Here is a 26115-nt window from a genome sequence, read left to right on the forward strand (position 1 = left end):
CTGCAATCTGTAATGTGGAAAATGAAGGTAACACTGCTGGTAAAAAGCTGGTTCTCCACACTGCTTTCCTGAATGGGCCAGGAAGCACCCCAGGAAACTGGAAAAGAAGGAAAATGTCTGTTGCTTTAGGTTGATTAAAATCGCAGGGACTGGCTGCTTTTTCAATCAGGTAAGGGCATAGGCTTCCTGTTTGGATCCCAGAGACTGGAAACAGGACATGTTTACAGTTGCTGGGCTGCACTTTATGGATGTTGCAACAGCTCTTTGCAGGGTTAGATTTTTTAAATTCATTTTATAGAAGTGGCTCATTAAAGGGGTCACTGTCTTTTTAAAGGATACATTTTCTTTTAAAATCCTGCATCTACAAAATAAAAAGGTCAGGTGTGATTTTATGTGATGTCTTTCCACAGAAAGCAACCCATGTGAGCTTTATCTCTTTTCCACTGACTTTATTTAACCAAATTTAACCAAGAATATCATTCTGCTAAGCACAGGGGATAAGGTATTTTGTTCTCTCATTGAAATTAGACTTTCTTTAAGAGAAGTGAATTTCTGTTAAGAACCTGAAGCAGTTCTCCTGGTTAGCTCTCTAAAAGAAGCCAGTCTGTCTTCTGCTTCTTTTTTTCTTTTTGATGACTGGAAAATTGTCTCGTCTTTTGCTGGTATTAAGTATCTTCTTGTCTTGAGGATACTGTGAAGCTTGTTGAAGCCCAGGAGGGTGAAAGAATTGGCAATGGGAGAAACTGAGATACTATTTTGGAAACATTTAAGTGGGGGGAATGGTGACCTTTGAGGATTGCTCAATGTGTTTGCTTGCATTTTTTCACACTTTTCCTCTGTGTGGGGACTTAGTGGGTTGCACAGCCACAGACAGCTTGTTGCAGTGTGCATGCCTAGGCCACAAAAATTCCAAATCCTGAGTCAAAATCAAAACTGTCTTGATAAGTAAAAAGACAGTGGCATTTTTATCCTATCAGTTGTGTAGGTTTTACCATTTTCAAGTGTTATCTCATAATAGTGTGGGTTATATTTATACAGTATAAGAAGGACTTCGGTTGATAGCCAATTTGGAAGAATTTTGCTTATATTTGCCAATCTAAGATGACAGGTAATGATATGATCTCATAACCAGATTTTTTTAAATTCCATTTGAAACTATGAGTAATCCTTCAGTACTGAAATATCATAGCTAACTTGTCCAAACCTACCCAAAATGATTATTCTAGAAATGTGATGGAATGAATATTTTTTCATCTCTTAATTTTGCCACAGACCAAAACCAGGTTTCACTTCTGTCCGTCCTGTTTGCTCCTTAGGGATTTTTGGGAATGATGATTTCTGCAAATTTTCTTTTCCTTTCCTTCCTTTGTAATAAATAGTTTTGTAGCCTTTATCTGTGTTCATCAGTATTACAGGAGAATCTGATATTTTTGTTGGAACAGGTTCTCCCACAACTGTTGACCTGAAAGTTTTTCTGCTTCCCAAGTATCTTGTTCATCTGGGGAAAAAAAAAGATTCTGTGTACTTTAAGAGTCATAAAAAGAGTTTCCTATTGCTGACCAAGTTTCATTTAATATTCTGGCTATAAATATAGTTGTCATTGTGGCACAACACTTCATTGGTTGTAATGGTATCTGTTGGTTCTCCTTGCATACTGAAGTAATGTTCTTACTAATAGATATGTTTCAGAATACATAATAAACCTGTTTTTCCTTTGCTGATTTTAATTCCTGTGCTGCTTTCATCATTTGTTTCTGTTCTTATTACTCACTGTTGAATTCTCCTTTCTGCTGCTTCTAAACTCCATATACATTTTTTTCCTTCTTCACTTGCTCCTTTAATCCCACTGGTGGTATAAAAATGGATCTCATCCTCTTGATTTTTCCAAATTTTAGTAGTACCTTTTATCCAACCTCAGCAGTGATTTGGTTCCCACCTTTCATTACAGTTTTCAGTTGTCATCAGACTGCAATCTCCCACCTCTGAATTTTGAACCCCACTGCAGAAACCTTGAGCCCCAAGCCAGAAGTCCTTTTTTCCTCACACCAGTGAAGTCTGAATAGCAGAATCTCTGTGTAGGCACTGCTGTTCTGGGTACTGCTGCTGTTTGTGAAGTTAAAAAAGGTCACATCCATTTCTTTGTTGGCTTTGCAGCTGTGGACAGAGGGAACTGTCACTAAATACTGAAGGATAAAGTGTCTCACTACTAACTCCCGCATGATTAAATTCATCCTGAACAAAAGTCCAGTTTTTGTGTCTCTCTGAAACAAGAAACCTTGGTAAACTCTACAGCACAGCCAAGGAGAGGCCTGTGATTAAAGACTTGTGGGGGAGATTGTTTAGAAAGGACATGTAAATAAAAAAGTATAAACTGATTAAAATTGGGTTCACAGAACACCGGAAAGATAGCATTTTTAAATTAGAAATTGAAACAGATGCATGGTAACTGCATTCAGTGGCCAGGCTTCTGTCATGGTTTTGGGAAAAGCCCCTAAGAGTCATGAGGGCAGAGAAGCACCATCTTTGATAGGGTGTTACACTGCCTTAAAATTACTGACGTAGTCTTTTGCCTTTTGTTTTACTTTTTGGATACCTGGTGTGAGGGATGTGTAATCTTCAAAACTTTCATGTTTGTTATTGTCTTACAGTGCAAAGTGTACTTTCATGATGTAGTTTCTCAACAGCTTTCCTTATGTTTTTTCCAGGCATTATCTTTTTGAAAGATACTGCAGGGTTCAGCCTTTTGATTGAACAGCATCCTTTTCTTTTAAGTGCTCCAGCAACTATTTGTATTTACCAGCATGCTTGTTTTCAATGGAAAGAGTGTATTTCTTCATGGATGGAAGTTTTAGTTGAGTATTTTGTTGTTGTTTTCTGACCATGATTTTTGATTGGTTATACTTGCTTAAATTAAAGTTTGGATATCATGCAGGGAGCTTTTTTGATGACTTAGCATCCAAGATGAAAATTGCCAAAACAGTCTCAAAATGGGTTAGTTTTGTTGCTGTGTGATGATTTAACAAGCTGCTTAGTATAATGGATTTATACAAACATATATGTTTGTGTGTGTATGTATAATGGGTGTATAAACTAAATTTAATCCTTGGAAGCTTTTGATGTAAACCAGACAGAATTGCAAATTTTGAATGCTTGATGACTTCAAAAAGAATGAAACCTCTTTTGCATTCATTCTTTGAAAAAAACCATCAAGAAGGATTAGAAGGAGAAAATTAATAGAACTTTTAAATAGTCTAGTATGCTAAACTAGAAGCCAACCGATTATGCATCAAATTGCTCCATGTCTTCAAAACTCTACAAACTTATAAATTCTGTTACAGCTGCGAGTTAGGTGTATTTTGCTAGGGGTTTTTTTTGAGAGAATATACATTTCCATTTTACTAAGGATGATCCTACAAGGATATCTTTTGTCATGCTGAGTGCCACACAGTGTCACATCACTTTATTGGTGTGCTTTTTGCTAAGTACAGCACCCTAAAGGAAAAATATGTTTAATTATTATATTTTAATGTTGAACTTGCCAGTCTTTAATATCCTTTACCACAAACATTGCCACCCCATGCTGCCCACTTGCACATGTTCTATAAAGCAGGTACAGTATCTTGTATACTTAAGCCATAGTCATAGCTCCCTGCTCCGGGTTTCATAAAACTAAAATAACACAGTCTTTAACCTCAACTGACTTTGCATACATCCTTTAACAGCTTCTCCCCCAGAGTTTTCCTCCATTCTGCAGGCTGGAGCCTGTCACTCACATCCCATGATGAGGTGGGAGGGAGAACTCAACCTGAACACAGAGCTTGAGTGGAGCTGAAATGAATTTCTTTGCGTTTATAAATACATACACTTGTGCCTACCAAGATTTTCTCAGGAGGCCTCTTGCTTCTTTGGGTTTTAATAGAGCTTAAATTTGCCCTAAAGTCTTCTTGCTAACATGCATGCCCACACAGCACAATTTTCCTCTCTGCTTGTATTTTAAGCTGGATCATGAAGGCCGGGGAAAGGTTTTATGCTTCAATGCTTTCGCTCTTTCTTTCTGTTCTTCTCTGAAATGCACAGCAAGTAATTCAGGTATTAGAACCATGAAGCAAACATTTTCCCCATGCACACTGTCCAAAATAGAGTTCCAACACAAAAAAACCATTCAGTTACTGGCTGGAACCCTCTTTATCCCAGAAGAGTGTTTCCCAGGAGCCTATAGCATCATCAGCCCAGCTTCCTGTGCAGAATGGAACTGATGGGAAAAAAAAAATCACCTTTTCTTGAAACACCTTTTAACCAGGCATCTGAGACCAAGTTCCACAGGGACACTCTGTGTGCTTCTGTCCCTCCAGCACAGTGGAGGGTAGGTTCCAAGGCTCCTCCACAGCAGAAGCTGAGCTCTCTCTATGTACTATTTCTTCATGTGTGTTGTTAAGTCTAAAGACACTGGTCCCTAAAAGTGGGAGGTGAACATGTGTCTAGTTGGTCAAGATTGCAGGATAACAGGGTTAAACATACAGTGCTTTATTTTGGTGATCTTAGCCACAGACATTATTATGTCTTGATTGATCTGGAAAAAAACTCATCCCTGGAAGTGTTCAGGGCCAGGTTGGATGGAGCTTTGAACACCCTAGTTGAAAACTCTTCCATGGCAGAGGGAACTAGATGACCTTTTAGGTCCCTTCCAACCCAGGCCATTCCATGATTCTACATATATGTAACTGTGGGGTTTGAGGATTTAACACTCAGGAGTAATGTAGGTGGGAGCCTGGAGGATGACTGTTCCATGTATCTGTTGTGCTAATCCAAGAAATTAAGTTGTATTTAAACTAGTACTAGGTTTTCACTTGAATTAGTGGTTTCACTGTTTTCTCTGCTGCACAATCTGAAAGCAGAAGCCTGTTAGAGTATGTACACATTACATACAACATGAAGGGGCTCAGGAACAGTCAGTGTTGATTAATACAAGGATTCATAGTTGTTCTCTGTCTTGACAAGCACAAGCCAACATTATAGGTCATTCTTTGTCCTCTTTTACATTCATGGAGGGTTTTTTTTGATTTGTTTTTCTTTTTTCTTAAGGAAGTAGCCAGCTTGCCAAAGTATCAGGTTCCTGGATTTTATTGTGCGGATCTAGGTGGGAGTAGTACCTACCTGGAGAAGGGTGTAGCTCCTCTTTTGCTTGGCTTTAATCTCTGAAAAAAGGCTATAAAACTTCCTCTCCCGCTTTTTGGATGTTTGGAAAGTGTTCCTGTGTCTGCTTTTATCATCATTTATTATCAATCAGATAATAAGGGTTATATTTCCTGCACACTGTGCTGCAGGTGACACCAAGCCCATGCCACGACTAACAGAAGTATCTGGTCAGCCAAGCATATTGCAGAGGACTCTCTCTGCCCACTGTTTGATACCAGCTTGGTGCTGCTAAGTAAGAAGTTAATATCAGTGTGTAAGATATCTGCTGCTAAGTAAGAAGTTAATATCACTTGCATAAGATATCTGAGACTGTTCTTCTGGAGCTATAATGTAGCACAAGAGCCAGAAATAAAAATGCTGTGAATTGTGATCTTTGCTGAGGACTACAAGTGATGATGCTGATCTAGGAGCACACTCCATGCAGCGGGTTAGGTGGCAGTCCTGGGAAGGAGGGAGTATGGGCTTAGAGCCAAGACATAGATCCTGTGTCTGACAGCACAACAGATGCTGTTACCTGATCTAAGAGAGGTCACCTGCTCCATCTCAGCTTTCACATGTGAGGGTATTTACAAGACTTGTGGGAGTGGTGTGAAGACTCATTCACTAATTTTTAACTCTCTGCACAATCCAATGTGTTAATGACTCATAAAATACCAAAAAGTAAAATATTGTTTTAAGGAATGTCACTTCTTTTAAATCTACCTTTATTTTAAGACCTCTGATATTGCTTAGAAAACTCTTGTGTTTTGATATACTACGAAATGTAATGGCCCCCAAAATGAAATAGCAGAACTGAAAATAAATTACCATGATTATATTCTTCAGGTCACGTATTAATGTCATGCACTGAATAGAGCTGCTTATATAGATGGTAGATTTATTAGAATACATCTGACTGGTGTGGGATTATCAACAGTTCCTGCCCCATGGCAGATGAGTGGTGAGAACACAGATGTGGAGCACTTCAGAAAATAACCTCTAGTGTGGTCTGTGAGTGACCTGGGTTTGTTTTGGTTTATTTTTATGGGATTGGTTGATGGCCGGGAGTGCTGAAGCAGAAATGGAGCTTTTTCCCATCTGCAAATGGGATTTTGTGAACAGATGTAACCATCAATTCAAGCTTTTTATCCTCGCTGTCCTCTTCCCTTGACCTCTCTTGTTGGGAGAGGACTCTTATAACACTGTGAAGTGAAGAAAAACAATCCATTTGTTTTTGTGTGGCTGTTGCTGTCGCTCGTGCTTCTTGGCTCCCTCTTTGTATCAGTGAGTCTGAATGGCTGATAACTAATCTCAAGTGTATTAATTAACAGATAGTCTGTCACTGGGCAATTACTTTAAAGGATCAGGTAAAGCAAGACAGCTCAGCATTCATGCCTGAAAGATCATATGGAATACTTCTAGTTCATTTTGTCATTTGTTGCCTTATTTTCTATTGTCGTATTCATGAGATTTCAGTGTATTTCCACTTGCAAAGTCACGTCAGTAGAATGTCTTCCTGGCAGCTCCTGCTGCTTTGGGTAGCTCCTTCATAGGGAACAGGTGCTTGATGGATTTCCCACCAAGGAAAACACCCCAGTTCAGTTCCCCCAAAGACATGTGGGTGAGAATTCCATTACAAATAGGAAAAGCTGACTGTAGCTCTGTGGGGCTTTCTAGCCAAAAGTTCATTGGAAAAAGGGCATTTGGCCCTTGGGCAATTAATTTTCCTCTGTGGAATAGGGGTAGGTGATAGAAAAAGATGATAGTTTTACTGTACCATGTTTTGTTGAAACTAGAGCTTTTAAAGGGAGGGGTTTTTTTGACGAGGCACACTTAGGATTAATTTTTTAATGCATTCTTACTCTGATAATGTTTGAACAGTGCATGTGTTCATATTTAAAGCAAACAGCTTGCATCTAATGTGTGCCAGTGCTTTATGCAGGAAGACAAGAAATGGTAGCCAGCAAGCCTTTCGGAGGACCTCTGAGCCTGCTGACAGGCACACTTACTCTGCATGTAATTTGAAGAAAGGCATTGTGCCCCCAGTGGCTTGGCTTTGAGTGAAAGATGGAGTTTTGCGCTCTCATTTTGCACTGAGGACAAGCTCACAGATAACTAGGTCACTGTCCACGGAACTATTTTGCTCTAAATCGATTAGAAGCAACATGACCTTAAGCCTGATCTCCTTGCTCTACAAAGATATTGCTGAATTGTGGCTGCTTCTGAAGAAATGCACAGGTGTGTCTAGTATTTCAAATTTCCTTAGTCGTTTGATTGCAGGTCAGGCAGGAAGTTTGCCAGATAATGTTATTCTACTGAGGAAAATGGGGTGTGTTTTAGTACGAAGGCAAAAGTTGTATTCTGCTTGTGTGCATTCATGTATAAATACAATTTATTGGGGGGTGTGTGTGTTCTGTCCTTGTGTAAATTTGCAGTGTATCATTTTATTTGCAGATGTATCTCTCAGTACACCAGATGCATCCACAAAATCTATTCCTGCATTTTACATGGAAGGTACTTTGCTCAGGATTCATTCATGCCGTGATTATGGTGATCGAAACAGCTGCTAAAGCTTACAAGGAGAATTTGCTGTTGCAGAGAGCTGTCCTGCTGTTCCTGGTTTACAGTGTGTTTTAATTTTCAATCCCTTCCATTTTGTGTGAATATCAGATAGTTTCTCTTGATCCCTATTGGAGGTAGAGAAAAAGCAACGTTTCTTTCACAGGATACAATTTGGCATCCCCCAGTTGTTAGTATAGGCGGGTTAATCTAAAATGAATTATTTCTTTAATTCCTTCAGTCAGAGCTCTCTATAGAAATGTTGTTTCTGTTAAGATGTAATGAAATAGTAGAGATATTATCTGCTGTTAATAGTGCAGCTACAGTCCATTGCAAAATGAAAGCACTTTTTGTGGAACAGGGACAAGCAAAAATTGCGTCCTTATTCTGGTGCCTGAATCTACATTCCCAGTTCTGTTTTCTGCTTTTCGTATGCGTGACTGTTGCAGAGGAGACAGAGAGCACTGAGCCCATGGACTGGTGTCTAGCCTTCCAATACTGTTGCTTTTGAAATGTCAGATTTAAATAAAACAGGTATGTAAAGGGTGGGTCCTCTAAGTAAAGGGTGGATCTTCTTACTAATCTTTAATTAGTTTTACTAATTATCAACACGTGAGTCTGAGTGCTCTGCTTCTCAAGCAGTGCTTGATTCTACCAGGGGTAATGCTAAAAGGCATGCTGCTTAGGAGGAATAAATGAAAGGTTTAAGAAAGGTGAGGATGGCCAGATGGAAAGGGTGGAGGGATTAATCAGCCTGAGTAACTTTTGTTCATTATGTGCATCCTGATCTGCATCCCTGAGAGGGGAGGGGTGGATTTAGGAAACCACTGATTATTGTAGGAGACAGTGAATGTGGAACCAGGGAGTGTTTTCCATGAAGTCATGGTGGTGCATACATAACCATGCCAGGACTACTTATGTAAATTGCCACGTTTAAAATAGGATGTTTTCATTTGTATTTGATTACTGAGAAATAAGTGAGCAAGGCTTTTGTTAGCAACTGCCAAGGCTTGATTCTTATCTGACTGCCACCACTTCTTGTGGGCATGTCCAGTGTGCCAGAGATCACTCCTTTCTGGAGAGCTGTTGAAACATTCTGCTCAAAGCGGGCAGGAGAGTTGTTCCTTTCCCTGGCACTGTTCTTTCCTCTTCCTCCTGAGCTTTGTATGAAATATTTTTTGTGCCTACAGTCAGCAGAGGGGAGGAAATGTAAGTGAAGGAGAGGTCTCAGCAAGGCTGACTGTATTGCACGAAATGATTCTGTAACTGCCTGTGGGAGATAGTGAACCATGTCCATGTCTTGCCTCTGGACTACCTGAAGTGGTTCATATGAGCAGTGCTTTAGAGAGGCATGATGGGTTTCATCTCTTAGTGGCATTAGGCAGTAAGACACAGTGCTTCAAGAACTCTTCATTAAATGCTCTGTCATCTCTGTAGTGAGGGGCAGCCAGTTGGGTTATGAATTCATCAACCCCTTCTTTATAAGTAATCTGTAGTCAGAGTCCCAAATACTGGGAAGTTTGCGGGTAACTGCAAGTAAATGTTTTAACTGAAAACTAGTACACAGCTCTAAATAAGCCTCCTAGTGAACACTTAGCCCCTCTTTCTCTCTCATAATCACACACATTCCCTTTCAAAACATTAGTTTGTAGATGTACAGTTACATGAAAAACTGTACTTGTGTAAGAGTACCATAAAATAATATATTGTCTGTTAGAAATTATTCGCACCATCCTCCATGTTGTTGAAATTATAAAAGTCAAGGAAGACCTTACTACCAGGGCCTGCAGTGACAGGACAAGGAGCACCAGTTTTAAATTGAAAGTGGGTAGGCTTGCATTTGGCATACAGAAGTTTGTTTTTTTTTTTTTTACTGTGAGGATGGTGAGACACTGGAACAGGTTGCCCCGAGAACTTAAGGATGCCCCACCTTGAAATTATTCAAGGCTGAATTGGATGGGGCCTTGAGCAACCTGGTCCAGTAGAAGGTGTCCCTGCCCACAGCAGTGTGGTTGGAGCCAGATGATCTTTGAAGATCTCTTCCAACGCACACCATCCTCTGCAACGTTACAACTGCTGTAATTTATTTCCAGAATAGATGTGTACAATAAGCAATTCAATTTTACCATTTTGCTGCTTTATAAAAGTTTTTGGGTTTTGTTGGTTTTATTGGTTTTTTCTTTCTTTTAAGAGTAAAATCACTCATTGTTTAAAATCTTACCTTGCTTCCAAAATAACACATAAAAATTGCATTCTGTGTAGTAGAATTGCCAGATATTCATATTCATGCAGCTGGTCCTACGTGTGCTGGACTTTTCAGTTAAAGCTTTGGGCCCTGCTTCCAGATACATATTTTTCTGAAGAGTTGAAAGCGGGTAGTTTGGGTGGAGACAAAACTTTAGTTTGGTTCTCTAGAACATGTCCACTTCAGTTTATGTGTTTAGGCTGAGTGACTGCATCATTCGTTTTTAAGACTCACTAAAGATGAGTCCTTCAGCTTGCATGTGGCTCTTCTATTCAGAGTAGATATTTCAATTTTCTGTATTTAGAAGACTTCCTTTTCTTTGCAAAGCTTTAGTATTTAGAAAGCAAAATTCCTGCAATAATTTTCTCAGAGCATTAAATCTTAGTAAATGGAGTTGGCAAAATCTAATGTTTTTGTTATTCCATAGAGGCTTGCTTGCTAAGGTACTAAGTGAGACACATCTGGGTCACTTCCCTTAGCATTTGAGTCCTGGCTAGGGGAACATTCTCTGCTGCTCAGTCTTTATCTAGTATTTCTCCATCAAAAAAAAAAATCTTTACTTTTTGCAAAATCTGCTGCTTCTAGGTGACTAAGTACATTGAATACTTTAGAAGTATTTTTATTCTGTACACTCAGCATGATTTGCAGTATTAGGGAGCTAGCCATGCTGCAGTTTTGGCAATATTTAAGTGTGGTTCCTAGCAGTCTGAAACTACCCTGAAAGAACAGAAAAGGGTTTACCAGCAGGCTTGGCTTTCTTCAGGACATCCTGGAAAGAACAGTATTGTTGTTGCAATATTAACAGCATGCCATACTCATGAGGTTAATGCATACATTTGGGCAGTAAGTACACCTGACACTGCTGCTGCTTTATCTCTAAGCCCTTTTTGTAGTCAATACAAATTTATGCTATAATATGGCTGTGTGACATGATTCCAAGTTCCCCTTACTTCTCAGTTTGGAAAGGAAGTAATTATTATGACTTGAAATAGCACAAAGAATGTGTCTTTCTCACCAAAGCAGACTGGTAGCACTTTGAGATTTCTTACAAAATTGCAACACCCCCCCCCTCACCTTTTGTCTTATTTTAGATTTTCTTCAAGAATAAAGAAATACTAGATTTTCAGTTTGATCCCTAGATTGACTTTCTAATTATTACACCATTTTCTTCTGGTTATAGATTAGCAAGTGTTTAGTCACTCTTGTAAGCTTTATCCAAACTTAAAGGTGATCCCTGACAAGCTGTGGACTACAGGGTAGTGTGTTGAGTAGGTGTGGCTGATGAAGGAGAGGAGGCAGAAACTGCAATATATAGCACTCATAGTATCCTGTGGATGCATCTATTATACATGAAAGATTGTATTTCCTCTCATGTTTGTGCTTTGGGGTGATGTTATTTTGGCAAAATACAAAGAACTTTGCTGCCTTTCACAAAAGGGGAGGTGGAAGAAGAAAAACAGGCACATTCTTTGATGTGTATAATAAGTGGCCAAATCCAGTAATTTCAGAGAAGAGTTTGAAGAAACCAAAACCTTGATTGGCTCTCAAAGAATGCTTGTGAGCAAGTAGTTAATAATTTGAGTCAAGAAAATGGAACTTTTATGCCTCCTGTCATTTTGTGCCAGGCCAACAGCATTGCATTTGCTGTATACCTCAAAACTTCTTTTTTTAAATGAAGCATCAGTGTTTAATCTCCCTACCTGAAACCAAGCCATCCTCATAGTTTTGCAAGCAGTCTTGTGCCAAATCTCCAACTCTGTGATCTCAACGAAGAAAGAGGAAGATATTTTTTCTTTAATTGAGATTGCAGAAAGCAGAAATTATGTAAGTAGGGGGTTCAGTAGGTTTCTGTATAATACAAAGATGTTTGGTTTTGTTTTTTGTTTTTTAATCCATGACGAATTTCTGCCTCTCATATTTACATTTTGGAATTGCAGCCTTTGGGGATTAATTCATATTAATCCCCAAACTTATAACTTAGTTTATATGTCTTCTAAGTAGTTGTGGTGTTCTTCAGGTATGATCAACCAAGCAGAATTACCAAGTTTCATTTCTGTGAAATAATTTAAATATTACCAAAATTTAGGAAATATGAGCAGTGCTGAAGAAATATAATTTCTGGATTTTGTGAAAGATCTGTCACGTTTTCTGATGCACTAGACATTTAAAACACCACCCAAACAATAAGTACCTGTGTCTGCTGTGCCTTGGCTTGAAATACAGGGAATGTTGTTCCTAAGATTTTAGATTTTCTTTGGCCAGTACCACTTCCAAGTCTTTGATTCAACTATATCCTTGCTTAACATTGAAGTTGCAGGGGATTCCATCCTAGCCTTTTGGAGCACTGGGTACATAGTAGTGCTGTTCTCTGCATGTTGTGACAATATGCCAGACAGTCTTAGAAAATTTACTGATGTTAGTAGTGCTGCAGAAGTGGAACTTGTATAAAGTCTGATTCTCTTAAAAGAAAAGGTGTCTCAGCTTTAGGATCTGCTTTATGGACCAGGGCCCTTGAGAGGAAATAGTATTTTCTGAGTAGGAGAGGAAATGGTAGATGTAATTTGGCTGTAGTCTGTAAAGCTTTTAAAAGTAAAATTCTTAGGTAACTATATAATTTTAAATGTTTATTTAGACACTCAATGCCATATGAAGCTGTTTGGAGCACTAGGTTGTTTTCTATCTTTTTGTCCCAGCACCTGGGGTGCTGGTAGGGGCGAAGAACTTGCATTTTGTGCTTGCTTAGTATATTTTAGCTCACCAGAAACAAACAAATTGCGAAAGCACTGTTTCGCCTGGGTGATAATTGCCTTCCCAGCTACACTTTAACAGAGAACTGTGTTTTGTGTGAAAATTTCTGAAGTTTATTTGCTCACTTTTCCTGGTCCATCATTTTGACGACAGTGTAGTCAAATGAAATCGGAATGAACTCTTCCTGAAGGTATTTTGAGCTGGTGAGGTTTTAAATCTTAGTTTATGGGCACTTGCATAAATTCCTGTCATCAGCCCAGAGTGGCTACAAATAGCATGAGGACCTGAGGAACGTTGTCTGCAGCTGTTGTGCCTGAGCATACTGAGCACTGAGCTTGTAGGCATTGCTGCTAATCAGCAGTGATTTTTAAAATTCAGTTTTAAAGCTGGAAAGCTCACTTGGCATCTTGAGCAGCTCATTAGTCTTAGGTGGCTTAGAGTGGAAGAGGGCTCTCTGCACCAGCTCTGCTGCTCTGGCCCTTCCTGCTCGGGGGCTGCACAAAGGAGCTGACTGTTAGTGGTGGTGGTCGGGGGGTGAAGATGAAGAGGGAAGAATGAGGAAATGAAAGATTTGCCTTGGGGCTGAGAGAGATGAAGGAACTGCTCTGAAAGTCATTATCTTGCATTTATAATTACCAGATGGGAGGGTGGTTTAATGCAGAGATTTTTCAAATTAAGACCCCCTTCATAAAAGGCATTCAACGCTTTGAGTGTGTAAGCTGTTCCAGAGAAGCAAAACAAAACTGGTTAAGAAAAATACATTATATCTTCAATTTAAGGCATGAATTTCATAGAGAAACCGTAGACAAGTTTTCATGAAAATCTTGACGACTCAGCAAGAAAGAGGAGGAAGAAAAATTGTTTGTCATTTGATTTCTGGTGTGCTACTGCAATCCGTGCTGAAAGGCACAACTGTGTCCGGATGTGTACAAATAGGTTGACTTTCAAGTTGGTATAAAGTAATGGCTGTAGAATTTCCTGCAGAACTACTCAAAGGGTGGTGTAATTCCAGCTGGCTTGCTGGGAATTGTATTACCCATTACAGGAAGCTCACGAGTCATATCAGGAGACTTTCTTGTGTGTAATATGGGTACAGTCAGTTCAGAGTCCACTCCAGTGTTGTCTTCTGTGAAAATGGGTTTGCTTCAGCATGTCAGACAAACTCCAAATGAGGACGGGTTTTAGTTTGATCGGAAAAGAAAGAGGAGCTTTTTATCAATAAGGGAAATTCTTGACTGCAGTGACATTGATCGTTTTCTCAAATCCCAGGTTCTTCAGGGCTTGCTGGCACCAGGTAATTGAAGCACAAGTTATCTTTGTGCCCTCGTGCTTAAATCTGTCATCCTGCTTCATCTGAAGTGCAGTCAGGTGCATCTGATGGGATGGGGTCAGGTCCCTCTGAGCTGTCATCCTTTATCATTGAGACAGGACTATCAAAGCAAGATTTAAATTGAATTGAATTGAAGATGATATATCTGTAAGATTGTGGTTCACATTTTTAGTGAGAAAGACTTTTTTTATAATAAGAACCATATATTTAACTGATTCCTTTATGTTAGTATGATGACACATTTGCCCTCTGTAACACTCATAATTTGAGCACTAGTTTATGTGTTGGGGGTTAAAAAATAGTGATAAAAAAGCAGTACTAACTTTAGAGAACCTTACTTTGCTGTTCATTATCACTTACAACACCAGAATCATTATAATTCCCAGGGGCTTTATTTTAAGCTTCTTAAATGAGCTCCTCAAGAAAGACAAGTATGATTTTGATATGAGCAACTTTTTTCAGCAATGAACTTTGGGTACAGTAAAATAGACAGACTCTTAGGTCTTTGCTTTGAAAATACTGTGTAAAGCAGGAAAAGCAGAACAGGGAAAATAATAGGCTGTGTGAATCTTAATCTATTCAAATGCAAGTGGAATTTGATCCTACAAAAAATCCTTAGAAAACAGTGAACAGATTTTCAGTAATTCTGTATTTTAATGTGCACTTAATGAGCTTTACAAAAATGGAAATTGTCCCTAAAGTATGTAGCAGGTGGCAGGTTCTCTATTTAAAGAGTGTTTCCAAGAAAATATTTTCCCCAAAGGCCATGAGAGTAAGGAGTGGGTGCTCTCACAGTCTATTTAGCATGTGTGCCTTTTGTTGCCTTATACTGTTAAAGAAACAGCAGATTCAAGTAATGATGGACAGCCTTAAAATGAAATCAGCTTGAACCCCAAACAAACAGTGATGAACTCTCTTTTCCAGAGGGGTGTTAAATGTCAAGGAAATGGTGCACAGCAATGAGTTTTTACAATTGCATCCCCTCTGAAGGAAAACAAGATACTGAGGAGGGATTTCTGGCTACCCATAGATTTACTACGGGTAGCAATACTGTGTTCAAATGTATCCAGTTGAGCTGCTGGATGTGACCTCTTTGGAAATTCCAAGAGTTGCATTTCCTTTTTTTTTTGCTGCTGTTTTCAATCTTGGTGGTTTCAAAATATTGAAGATTATCTATGTTCTTAGCGCATGCTTGGTTTTTAGAAGTATGTCTCAAAACCCAATCAGCAAGAGCAAGATGAGATGTGCTTTGGTGGAGGGAAGTGCAGCAGAAGGGGTGGTTTAGTGTCTGTCAATGGACATGTTTTGCTACTTCTCCAGTTACAAACAGATGGGTTTAAATTTGAGTTTAAACTGAGTTAAAAACAGGGGGAGGAAGATACTGTCTTTTCAGTGAGGCAGTGCTTGACCAGTGTTGTGGGGCTGACCTGTGCAGGTGGCAAAAGCTGCTGCTCCTACCAGAGGGAACACTGGAGCAATCAAATCTAGGTTTGTGTATTCACATGGCACATGTCCCACCTGCAGTGGGATTCATCCAGGGACACATGAGGAAATAGTGATCCTTAGGTAATGATACATAAAGAGTTTCTCGTCCTTGGATATGTCCTGCCTCCCTCCTTCAGTGTTGTGTCTTATGTATTTGCTTAAATATGCAAAATCTAGCTATTTTACTGCATGCTTAGGGTGCAACCCTATGCAATAATGAAAATTGTGTCTGCCTGTGACTTTAGGCAGGATGGCATTTTATAGACTGATGATACTATTTTCCCTTTTCCCATCTCCCACCAAAAAACAGGCATTGATCATGTAAAAGTTTATATTCAGGTTGATGGGTCCGCCTGCAGGTATTGGTTTGCAGAATCAGGGCTGTTTAGTTTTTTAAACACGCTGCAGGAGGGCTCTTTGTATTATAAAGCACAGACAGCAAAAATAACATCTAAAATCCTTTTCCCTTCGAGGAAATGGGGTATTCCTCTTCTGGAAATTACTTGGCCATCTGAGATTGGACTTTTGAAAGATCTGTGTTTAGTGTTCTGTTGGAAACATTGAAATTAAAATGGTGACATAACTGAAGGTCTGGGTGAATTATGAGTTGACAGTTAAACATATCCACTTATGGATTTGACAGCATGGTATGCAGAGGTCTTCTGATCAGGCAGCAGTTTGCCGGATGGAGGAAAATAGCTCTGATCAGTGTGTGACCTTGAAAGTGCTCATGGGTCTTCCTCTGCCCAACGGGATGACAGAGAACAGAGAAGTTCTGTTTCACAGTATAAGTTGTTGCTTATCTGGAAGAAGTAACTGAAAGTGGCTTTTTTTCTATTCTCAAATAATTGCAGTTCTCAGAATTTTACATATGTGAGACTTGCTCATAGAAGTATCTGTCTGCTCACAATCTAGCATTTGAAAGACCTCAGTGACAGCAAGTCCTTGAGGGCCAGAGCTCTAGTTCAGCTTGTACTTCAGTGCAGGTGACACTTATCCTTACATCAGTTGTAAGTTTTTACACTTTTCCTGTGCACATTCACAGCTCTGAATGTCAGAGCCTATCTTAATGGCATTTCAATGTACATTAACCTGAAACTTCAATGTCAGTAAAATGTCAGACTAAAAGAAATATTTATAACCAAATAAAGAAAAAGCTATGTTATATCTTCTCTACTTTTCAATGAGGCTAATAAGTGGAACAATTATTTTTTAGGAATTGCAAAAGTGTAAAACTTCTGGTTTTCTTGTGAAAAATGAGGTCATAGTTTATGAATGAGGTAACTCTGTCTTGCAGTGTTTGTCATGATCAGCAAAAATTCAGTTTCTGCTTGACCTCTGGAAACATGCTGTGGGAAATGCCTCTGCTGAAACACTGGGACAGAAAACCAAGGGTTAGGAAAGCAGTGTGGTCATCAGTAGGCTGAAGTGGAAGGGCTTAGATAAAAGCTTAAGCAGTACTTTTCAGTGTTCAGGTAGAATGTGTGTGTGTGTATGTGTGTTTGTGTTTTGAAGGGGAGGATGTACTTTCAAGCCAGTTTAATCTTTCTTATGTAATGCTGTTATCTTGGGGTATTTGAGTCTAGAACACAGGCTAGAGAAATCATAACTTTCTTGGTTTTGTTTGGATTGAGAAGATTTTAATAAAAATTGAATTTAATATGTAAAAATCCCACTGTTTAACATCATTCCTGAGGAATATTAGTTCTACAGTGTTTTGTTCAGTTACAGTTCTGTACTGCTTCTAAATGTCAGTAAATGTGAATCCTCTTTTATTAGTGTGCTATTCAAAGAAAAGTTTGCCCTTGGCAAACACTTGAAAGACTCCAAAGATTTTCACTTATTTTCAAAAGTTAGACAGTTTTCAGAGTGTTTGTGTTCTGGGAATGATTTTTTTTTTAATGCCTGCTGTGAAATTTTACATAAAATGACTTTGCAATGCAAATGTTTTCTCTCCACAGATGAAATCATGCATCAGGATATCATTCCCCTCTATGCTGCAGATATTCAGGATCAATTAAAGAAACAATTTGCTTATCTGTCAGGTAAGATTATGGTGCTCCCTCCTATACACATTGCTTAGATGCGTGGTTTTGCCTGCTGTCCTTTCGCACTCTCTGAAGTCTCTTACGTGAGAAATTAATGAGTATCTCAAAATGCAGGCTATCAAAACTTGTTTTTTAAGGATTTACTAAAAGTGTTTTTTTAAGTATAATGGAAATTTTGAAATTATAGTTAATTTTCCAGTTAACTGGAGACTGCAGCATGGATGCTCTGGTGGTTGTTACGTGTTCAGTGTCCAGCTCACAGCCCCAGCTGCCGCAGGCTCTGCTGTCACATTTGATACTGAAGCCCAAGCTGACACCTTAGTCTTGACCAAAGTGGTGGAGCAAGCACCATGGTGTAATGTTCCCCCACAGCCTCAGTGCTAGGCTCAGACAACTGTAGCACTGAGTTCTGGACAGGATTTTCAGCTTGGTATCACTGACTGCCTTGTGCAAAGGAACCTGCTTTTGGGTATAAGGCTGTCTCCAAAAGCAGCACAGCCACTTTCACACAGCACGGATAGTTTTTGCCCCTGGGTCACCTGTGCCAGGTAGATGATGGAGGCCTGTGTTTGTGCCATGCAAGTGTTGGTGGCTGAGCTTGGTCCATTTCCACTCTGAGCCCACGGCTGCCTGATAATGTGCAAAGGGAGATGGTGCCTTTGCTTGCTGATCAGGCTGTATGGAAAGTGTCTCATAAGCTTCTGAGTTTGCTCTCCTGTTTTCCTGCCTGTACAAGCTCTTGCAGGTGTGTAGCAGCAAACTTGCCAGAGTTATGGTCCTGTCCCACCTTCCCTCCAATATATGGAAGGGGAGAGAGAGCATCAGTGGCTTTGCAGAGCTGCCCTGCATCCTTCAGCATGAAGAAAATTTACCTCTCTTGAGCTGTAACTGGAGTTCAGTTTTTCAGTTTTTTAAATGTTCTCCTGCAGGGTGTTGATGGTTAATTCTCTGTGCTGTACCAAATAGTGACATTACAGGTTCTGTGAATGAAGGAGCAGAGCCAATGTTTTGATACTTGATTTATGTACAATTTGTTTGTTGTTACAGTTGAGCTTAAGGGGGACTTTGCTCTAAGGCCATTTAAGACATTCCCAATGTGTATGAATGGGACTTTTCTGCTTATTACAAAGTTGCCTTGGAAATAGAATCTTAGGACATGGCATAGAACTCTTTAAAATGAAAGTCCACAGATTTCTAACGCCTTTGGTTAAATAGTGTATTTGCTGGTGTTTGCTGAATGTCTGAGGTGCATTTCTGATTTTACTTGTTGGCTTTTTTACAACAAGTCAACGTGTACTTGAGAATTGCATTAGTTTCTCTAATAGGATGCATCTAAGTCTCATGGGACACTTTATTGAATAGTAATGAAACTTAGTCTGCTTCTGTGGCTAAAGGCTATAGCTCTTCCTGAGCTGCTTTCTCTGTTTTGGTCTAAATTGGGGTCACTTCTTACTCGTGTCCCTCATTGTGTTAGATTGTAATGGAAATGGTACAGGGACATCCAAATTAAACTTGAAATCTTGAAATGAAACAAAAAGTGAAAACTTCCACTAATGTTTCAGTTTGTCAATAAATACATCAAAGTGTAATGAAATCCATGTGCTAGCTGCTCCTACAGACTCATGCAGCAGCAAGTGTGCAGTCAAGTGTTCAGCTTAAATCTAATGGTGGGTTGAGCTGTGGATGAGGTTTGTAATTAGTCATTCACACAGAAAGTTTATAACCCCCAAAGTTAATATTTTACCTCAGGCACAGTTGTTTACTTTTTGCCCTGGAGTTTTTTCTCTCTGTGGAACAAGGTCCTTGTCTTTGCTAGAATTTTTACTCTCTTGTGTTGCTAGGCTATACTAAGTGTTGTGTCTACATGGTTCAGTGTTTCACTTCTTTTACCTTTGCTTTCTTTAGTTACTATTCATGCAACCACTTTTTCTTCTGTGTTGAAAAGGGTCTTCTGCCTTTTTTTTTTTTTTGTTTGTTTTTGTTTGTTATCCCATGAAGGACAGTGTAAGGTCCATTTAAAAGTCTCTAGAAAATGTATTCCTTATGTATTTCTCACAGTCTTTCATTCATGTTTTGTATTTTGTTTCATAAGTGTCTTCTCTTTCTGTGATTGCTATATGACTTTCATACCCACCCAGCCCTGTGTCTATCTGCCATCACAGTGTGCAGATGTGTTAAAATAAATGTAGATGAAGAAGAGCATACAGACACCTGTGTATCTTGATATGCATCTTAAACCATTCAATCTACATGATGTGTAAATGAGAGTCTTGGCCACCATGAGTACTGAACCAGTTATTTCGACTCCATTTCCTTTGAATGCCTGTTTATGCATTAAATAACTTCAAAGTATTTCCATTAAAGGAAATACAAATACTAGTTCATGCTATTTACATTTCTGTTTATTGATTCCTAGTTGTTTCTCCTGCCATTGAAAAATTTAACATTGGCACTAGCTTTCAAAATCTTCTACCTTTGATTTATAAATGTAAACATATATGTTTATACCTTTATAATTTTAGATAGTAAACTTCTCTCTTTCTGTAACTTTATTTACTTCAATGTGCTCTTGCTCTCCTCTGTGGAAATGACCTCACAACTTCTCACTGGTCAGATCATTCCCATTGAAATAGCTGTGGCTGCTGAGTCTGTAAAATTATGTTTGAGAGTTTCCGAGTGGATCCTGTACCACATACATTGCAACAGTTAGTTAAAACTATCAGCCTGATTTTTGTTGCTGATATAATACAGACCATATCTATGTTGTGTGTGGACAGTGGAAGAGGTATTACTTAGCAGTCTTTGCCTTAAGGTGTAAGCTTAACTAGTGTTTTTTATTCACTGTGCTAAATCTACTGTCTGTAGAGATTAAAAAAAAATCAAACCAAAAATGTAGTAAAGAAAAGGAGAAAGAGAAAAAGAAAAAGTGAATCCTTGGCTGAGAGATTTTTAGTTCAAATATGTTTAGATGCAAATTTTGTTATTGCAATCCAATTTCTAAGCCAGTATACTTGTTGCTGATTAGCCTGGGCAAATTGCAGCTCGTGGAGTTACACAAGTAAAACTTCCCTCTCATTTCAAGAAAAGAAGATTTTAATAAATTCTCTTGAATCTGTTTTTCTTTGCAAAGGATATGCAGTAAAGCTTTTATCCACTCCCTCATTGAAGTGTGCATACAGTTTCAAATACTGAGTTCTCCAGTCAAGCATATTATGCAAGCAGAAAGGAGAAATTCCTCAGAAATGCACAAGCATAATAGCTGAATCACTACAATAGTAAAAAAAAAACCCTGAAGTAAGCCTTTCTTTCAGTCATGTGAGGACTTCACTTTTGACATGACTGCAAACAAGATTACTTTTAAGCAGGGTCTTTTGAACTGAAGTTGTAGATCTGAGCCATTCAACAAGGATAATGCTCTTGGATCTTGTGTGTGCACATTGATCAACATAGAGATCATATTTTTCTTATAGTCAAAACACTATTTCATTTGCATTACAGAATCAGGCCAGAAGACTCTTTGCTCTGTCATCTAATTATATCCAGCTACTTACTTCCTTTTTGTGGGGGTGGTCAGAGCACTTTTGAGAATACTTTTTTTTAATGCAAACAGGAGCAGACTAGCTAGGGAAACATTACAAAATAATCTCCTACTCATCCTTCCTGGAAGTAAGTCTGAGCAATTTCTTTGCAGCTGCCAAAATTTGCTGTCCATACAAAACCCCAAACAACTAGCATGTCTTTCACAGGGTTGTGAAGAATTACCCTTTTCTCTCTGTTTGGGTGTGCATGGACACTTGTATTTGTGGCTTTTAGCAGCTGTATAATTCACAAGTTTTGTAATTTTGCCTGACAATGTTTTTTTTGAAATTAAAACAATGTTAATTATGTCTCATTTGAGATTATTCTTAGATACCAAGTCATTAACATGCCTCTTGACTAGAATTTCTGTAAAATACTGTGTAGTTTCCTTGGGTTAGCTCATCTCCATCACCCAACTTGCTTAAAAAACCAAACCAAAACAAACAAACAAACAAAAAACCCCAACAAATACAGAAGAGGTAGAAACTGGGATGGGAAAAGTTAGATGTAAGAGAATGTAAAGAACAAACACTAAATCACCCGAACTTAAGAGAAGCTTTACCAGTCCCATCTCACGACAGCACAGCTGGTTCTCCATGGATATTTTTTCTGCTGTTTTCATCCACAAGACCTTGATACTCTGGGTACACATAATTTTAGCAGTTGGTGCTACTGCTGGTGTTAATTGTATTCAAAAGTTAGGAACATAAGTGCTATTTTCTAAGCACAGTTAAGTAATTTTGCTGCCTAACCTGTGGAGCTAGTACAATTCAGTGTTTTTAAAGTGTGTGTTCTCCAAAACACAGGGCTGATGCTGTTGCAAAAACTGACTGTTGACCAAGGCTCGTAGATCTGTTTAGAAAAATTCCACCTAACAGGGCTTTGCTAGAATTGTAGAGGTTTATCCACTGAAAAATTCCCGTTTTATGGAGGCAATTTGTGTTTTGTTTGATACTAAATCTGTTAAAGGAGTTTCACGTGAATAGTCTTCAAAAGCCATGTATAAGTTAATAACAAAGTTTTCCTTTAATGAATGCCCATGGAAGTAGGGTGAAGGCAGATCTGCTTAATTTGAAGTGGTGTGTTTTTATTTTATTTGATTGCTTACATAAGCTTCAGTACTCTTTGCTTCTATGGTATTTCCACTCATAGCCTGTAAAGTAATAATCCTCTCACATGCAGAATGTTTCTCACAGCTGCACATTATGAGACAAGTCTCAAGGAATTCTTGGGAATTGTTTCAGGTAAAATGTCTGCAGACTGATTGCACCCACTTAAGGACTGATGTGTTATCTTCTGCCCTTCGCAATAAACAAAAACTAAAGCTGGCACTCAAGTGGCATTTCTTTAATATATCACAAAGAAATTATGCTGAATGTTTTTCAGCATTTTCCTAAAATCACAAAAGGGATTGGGTTGGCAGAGGCCATTAAAGATCATCCAGGCTGTCCCTACCTGGCCATGGGTAAAGGCCTCTCTCACCAGATCTATTCAATCTGACATTTGCGTAGTCAGAACAGTGTTTATAATTTTATAATTTTTTAACAAAAATAAGGGGATTTATTATACTTTCAGAAATTTATGTTTAAAAAAAAGGCTAAGATTAGGCAAAGAAAATGTTCTAAATGCTCTCAGATGCTTGGTTGTCTTAAAAACACATAAAACTATTAAATTCCAGTTGTGTAGGACAGTGTATCCCTGTATAAGATTAGAAATAGGAGAGTGGGCTTGTGTGTGCCACTGTGGACAGAACTGGTCCAGCAAATAAGTTAAGGCTGTTCAACAGCTGTAGCTGGAATTTCCAGATTCTGAACTAGAGGGGAATGTGAAAGAGGTGATTTTCTAGTGGTAAGGACTGAGGTAGTTAGACATAGTCACTGAACCAGTGGACCCGAATTTATTAAAATGTTGCAGTTAAATTACTAAGTTTTTTATGGTGATTAAAATTCCAGTAACTCATTTTAAAAATTACTCTCTACATATTGAATTATTTTCTTGAGTTTTAGCACTCACAAGATTCATCTAAGTCTGTGTCTTTTTTTTTTTTTGGTAATCAGATGTATGTAATTCTGAAGTGCAGGTAGATTATTATATGAGTTGGTTTAAATAAGATATTTGATTTTTTTGCCTTAAACCTGTATTTCAAAAAGGATAAGAGAAGTGAAATTGTTCATCTTTTGTCTCTTGAATGCTTTCCATCTCACCAAAACCAAAATCAACAACAACAATAAAATCCATCTTACCTTCCTAAACTTTCTTTTTATCTCCTCCCCCTAAATTCTGTGGCTTGATTTACTTCTGGGTGAAGAGAAGAAAATCACATTTTATATAGCTAATTTAATAAACTGTGTAATGCTGCATTTGCAGAGGTGAAGCAAAAATGACAAAGAAAGCAATTATTCTCAATAAAAGAAAAAAAAAATCTTGCTGCATCAGGTTCAGTAAGAAATAAAGGACACTTTAAAAAGTGAACTCAGTACTTGTTGTATTATTTAATACAAACACAATGAATATGTAGGATTTTTACTTTGTTTTATGTCCCATGCCATTTTTGTTAGTTGCTGTGACATGCTCATTTAAAAGAGCAACTGCTTTGGCTAGAGTGACCTGTGTTCCCTTGATGGCCATGTATTTAAAATTGCAATATAGAGCAGCTTCTGTAAGTCAGTATTGTTAAAGCTGAAATTCTACGGAATTAACTATGTGTCATTTCAGGTCACTCTGCCCTAGACTCTTTTGAGCAGCAGGGTTCTGACAAGGAAAAGCAGTTGAGGAGCACTTGAAGGTATATGTGTGCTCAAGTGTCCCAGCAGGGAAACACCAAAGGAAAAGATAATCAGTGAAGAGCAGCCTTCTACAAGCTCACGTCAGGGCAGAGTCATCTCCACCCAAGATAACCACAGATGACTGTACTAGAAACTGAAAATTAATAAGCAGAGTCAAGGCAGGATGGCTCTATTTGCCCTTGACAATTGGTCGTGGTCTGGGAACTTCCTGAAGGTCGTAGTCCAGGCTTCTGCTTTTAGGACATGTCCTGCAAGTCTATTGTTGTTCTTCTTTTGTTTCATACGTCCTATTTATAGAAATTAAGTAGAACAAAGTGAGTAACCAACAAAGATACCACAAATAATGTATGATTGTACCTAAAAACAGATATTCTGGAGAGAGCAGAACACCTCATAAGCAACAGAAATAATCATTATCATCCTTTTAACAAGAGAGGAAAATGCTTTAGTCCTGAGAGCCTGGGTAGAACAAAAAACAATAGAATCAAAATCGGTCTTAACTTATATTTGTGTTGTGAATATTTGTATAGCTAAAATTAGCTCCCTTGACTTGGTGTTGCCATTTTTGGATGTGTCATAAAGGTCATGTTTGCAAACTTGTGATATTTGCATAATAGTTGCATTTTGTTGTTGGTTAAATACATCCAGAGCACATTATTTTCTCATGTATTTTGATTTCAAGAGCTTCGCAATGACAGCACCATTTTGTCTGTAAGCTGGTAAATGGAAGGCAGATCCACCACAAATTAACATAAAGATACTGTTTGAGCTCTTCTGGTTACATGTGGTTTGGAGGGAAGCTGTGATTTTTTTTATCAAATGAATCTGAGGTCAAATATTTATCTTCTTTTTCTGGTGAGGTTAGATACAAAGGCACTGGAAGTGGGTAATAATCCTCACAAATCACTGTTACTCTAATAATGGTTGTTGTTAATACAGTTTAATGCTGATTTCTGCACAATTATCAGATTTCAAGGCTGGAAAAAATATCCTTGTTATTTTACAACAGTAGTTTTTTGTTGTTTTTCTTCTCTTTTTGAACTGTGAAGCAAAGATAACTTCCCAGCAATGTGTTCCTGCCAACCCTGAGTAGTTAACTTCATGCAGTTGCTAGGCTCAGCAAGCCCCTTGTCCTACATGTCTTTATGAATATATACTTGCTAAAGACACGAGACATTAACAATGCTTTTAAAAAGAAACAATTATGTTTTGAGTGTAAGAATGTGTGTGAAATGCGTTAAGAAGCATTGATTCTGTCTGTGAATTCTACTCAGTGGTGCAAATGCCAGGAAAGATACATATGATGGTATCTAGTTCAGCAGCAGCTCCACTGTAGTGTAGGTGTTCAGCTCTGCTTTACCTTCTATACCTGATCTGGGAATGGGAAGTCTCATTTGAAACACCTACGCCCATTTCTTTTAATGTTCTGCCCCTTCTGTTTCCCCATCCTGGAAGCAAAGCAGCCAACTGAGCAGGGTATGGGGGTGTTGTATGAATGAGTTCAAACTGGTAAGAAGGTTGAGTTCAGTTCAAGATGCAGATTCGCCCACATAAATCTGAATTAACTTTTTTGTTTCAAAACTAGTTGATTTCTTTCTCCCTATTGATTCTACTTACATGCAGTTGGTATGTATCAGAAGAAAGAAGCACTGCCATCTGGCGTCAGAACTGTTCACAGGAGCCAAGGCATTTGTCCAGAAAAAAATCTAATGTGGTGTAACAAATTCCATTCCATAAAACCAACTAAACACTGAACAAGAGAGAGACTGTTTAGAATTTAAAAAAAAAAAAAAAAGAAGGAACAAATACAGTTGTTTCATTACTGGGAAATTTTAGTCTAGGTAAAGAGACTTGCATGTAAACACACTTGCTGCTTCTTTTGTAGGTGGAAGAGGGGGAGATGGCTGCCCTGTTATCACCTTTCCAGACTATCCAGCTTTCAGTGAGATCCCTGAAAAAGAGTTTCAGAATGTCCTGACCTACCTGACAAGCATTCCAAGGTAAGCATCTGATTAGAACAACATAACCTTTTATCTGCTAAGGGACTTTTCACATTCAGTCTCTTACATGTGGTGTAAAAGTCAGACTTGGTATTTAATTAAAGAAAAGGAAAATGAATCTTATGGTGTGGTGTCAGTGAGTGTTGGTTAGTGACGGCTG

General features: G+C 38.5%; 1 protein-coding gene across 10 annotated transcripts in view; it reads left to right on the forward strand.

The window, feature by feature from the left end:
* Positions 1 to 26115, forward strand: part of MCF2L (MCF.2 cell line derived transforming sequence like) — a 144224-nt gene that overhangs the window by 60688 nt on the left and 57421 nt on the right. For 9 of the 10 annotated variants that reach the window (XR_014850194.1, XM_085053237.1, XM_085053150.1 and 6 more), the window contains exons 2-3: positions 17504 to 17587; positions 25841 to 25955. Coding sequence is in view for 9 of the 10 variants with exons in the window: in XM_085053237.1 (XP_084909363.1) it covers positions 17504 to 17587; positions 25841 to 25955 (199 nt within the window). In the remaining variant the exon portion in view is untranslated. Of the gene's footprint in view, positions 1 to 8214; positions 8269 to 17503; positions 17588 to 25840; positions 25956 to 26115 lie in introns of those variants that run through there. The other variant, XM_085053201.1, reaches the window with a different exon arrangement.

This window comes from Lichenostomus cassidix, chromosome 1 (genome assembly GCF_008360975.1).
Source record: "Lichenostomus cassidix isolate B80296 chromosome 1, HeHo_3.0, whole genome shotgun sequence".
NCBI classification, from domain to species: domain Eukaryota; kingdom Metazoa; phylum Chordata; class Aves; order Passeriformes; family Meliphagidae; genus Lichenostomus; species Lichenostomus cassidix.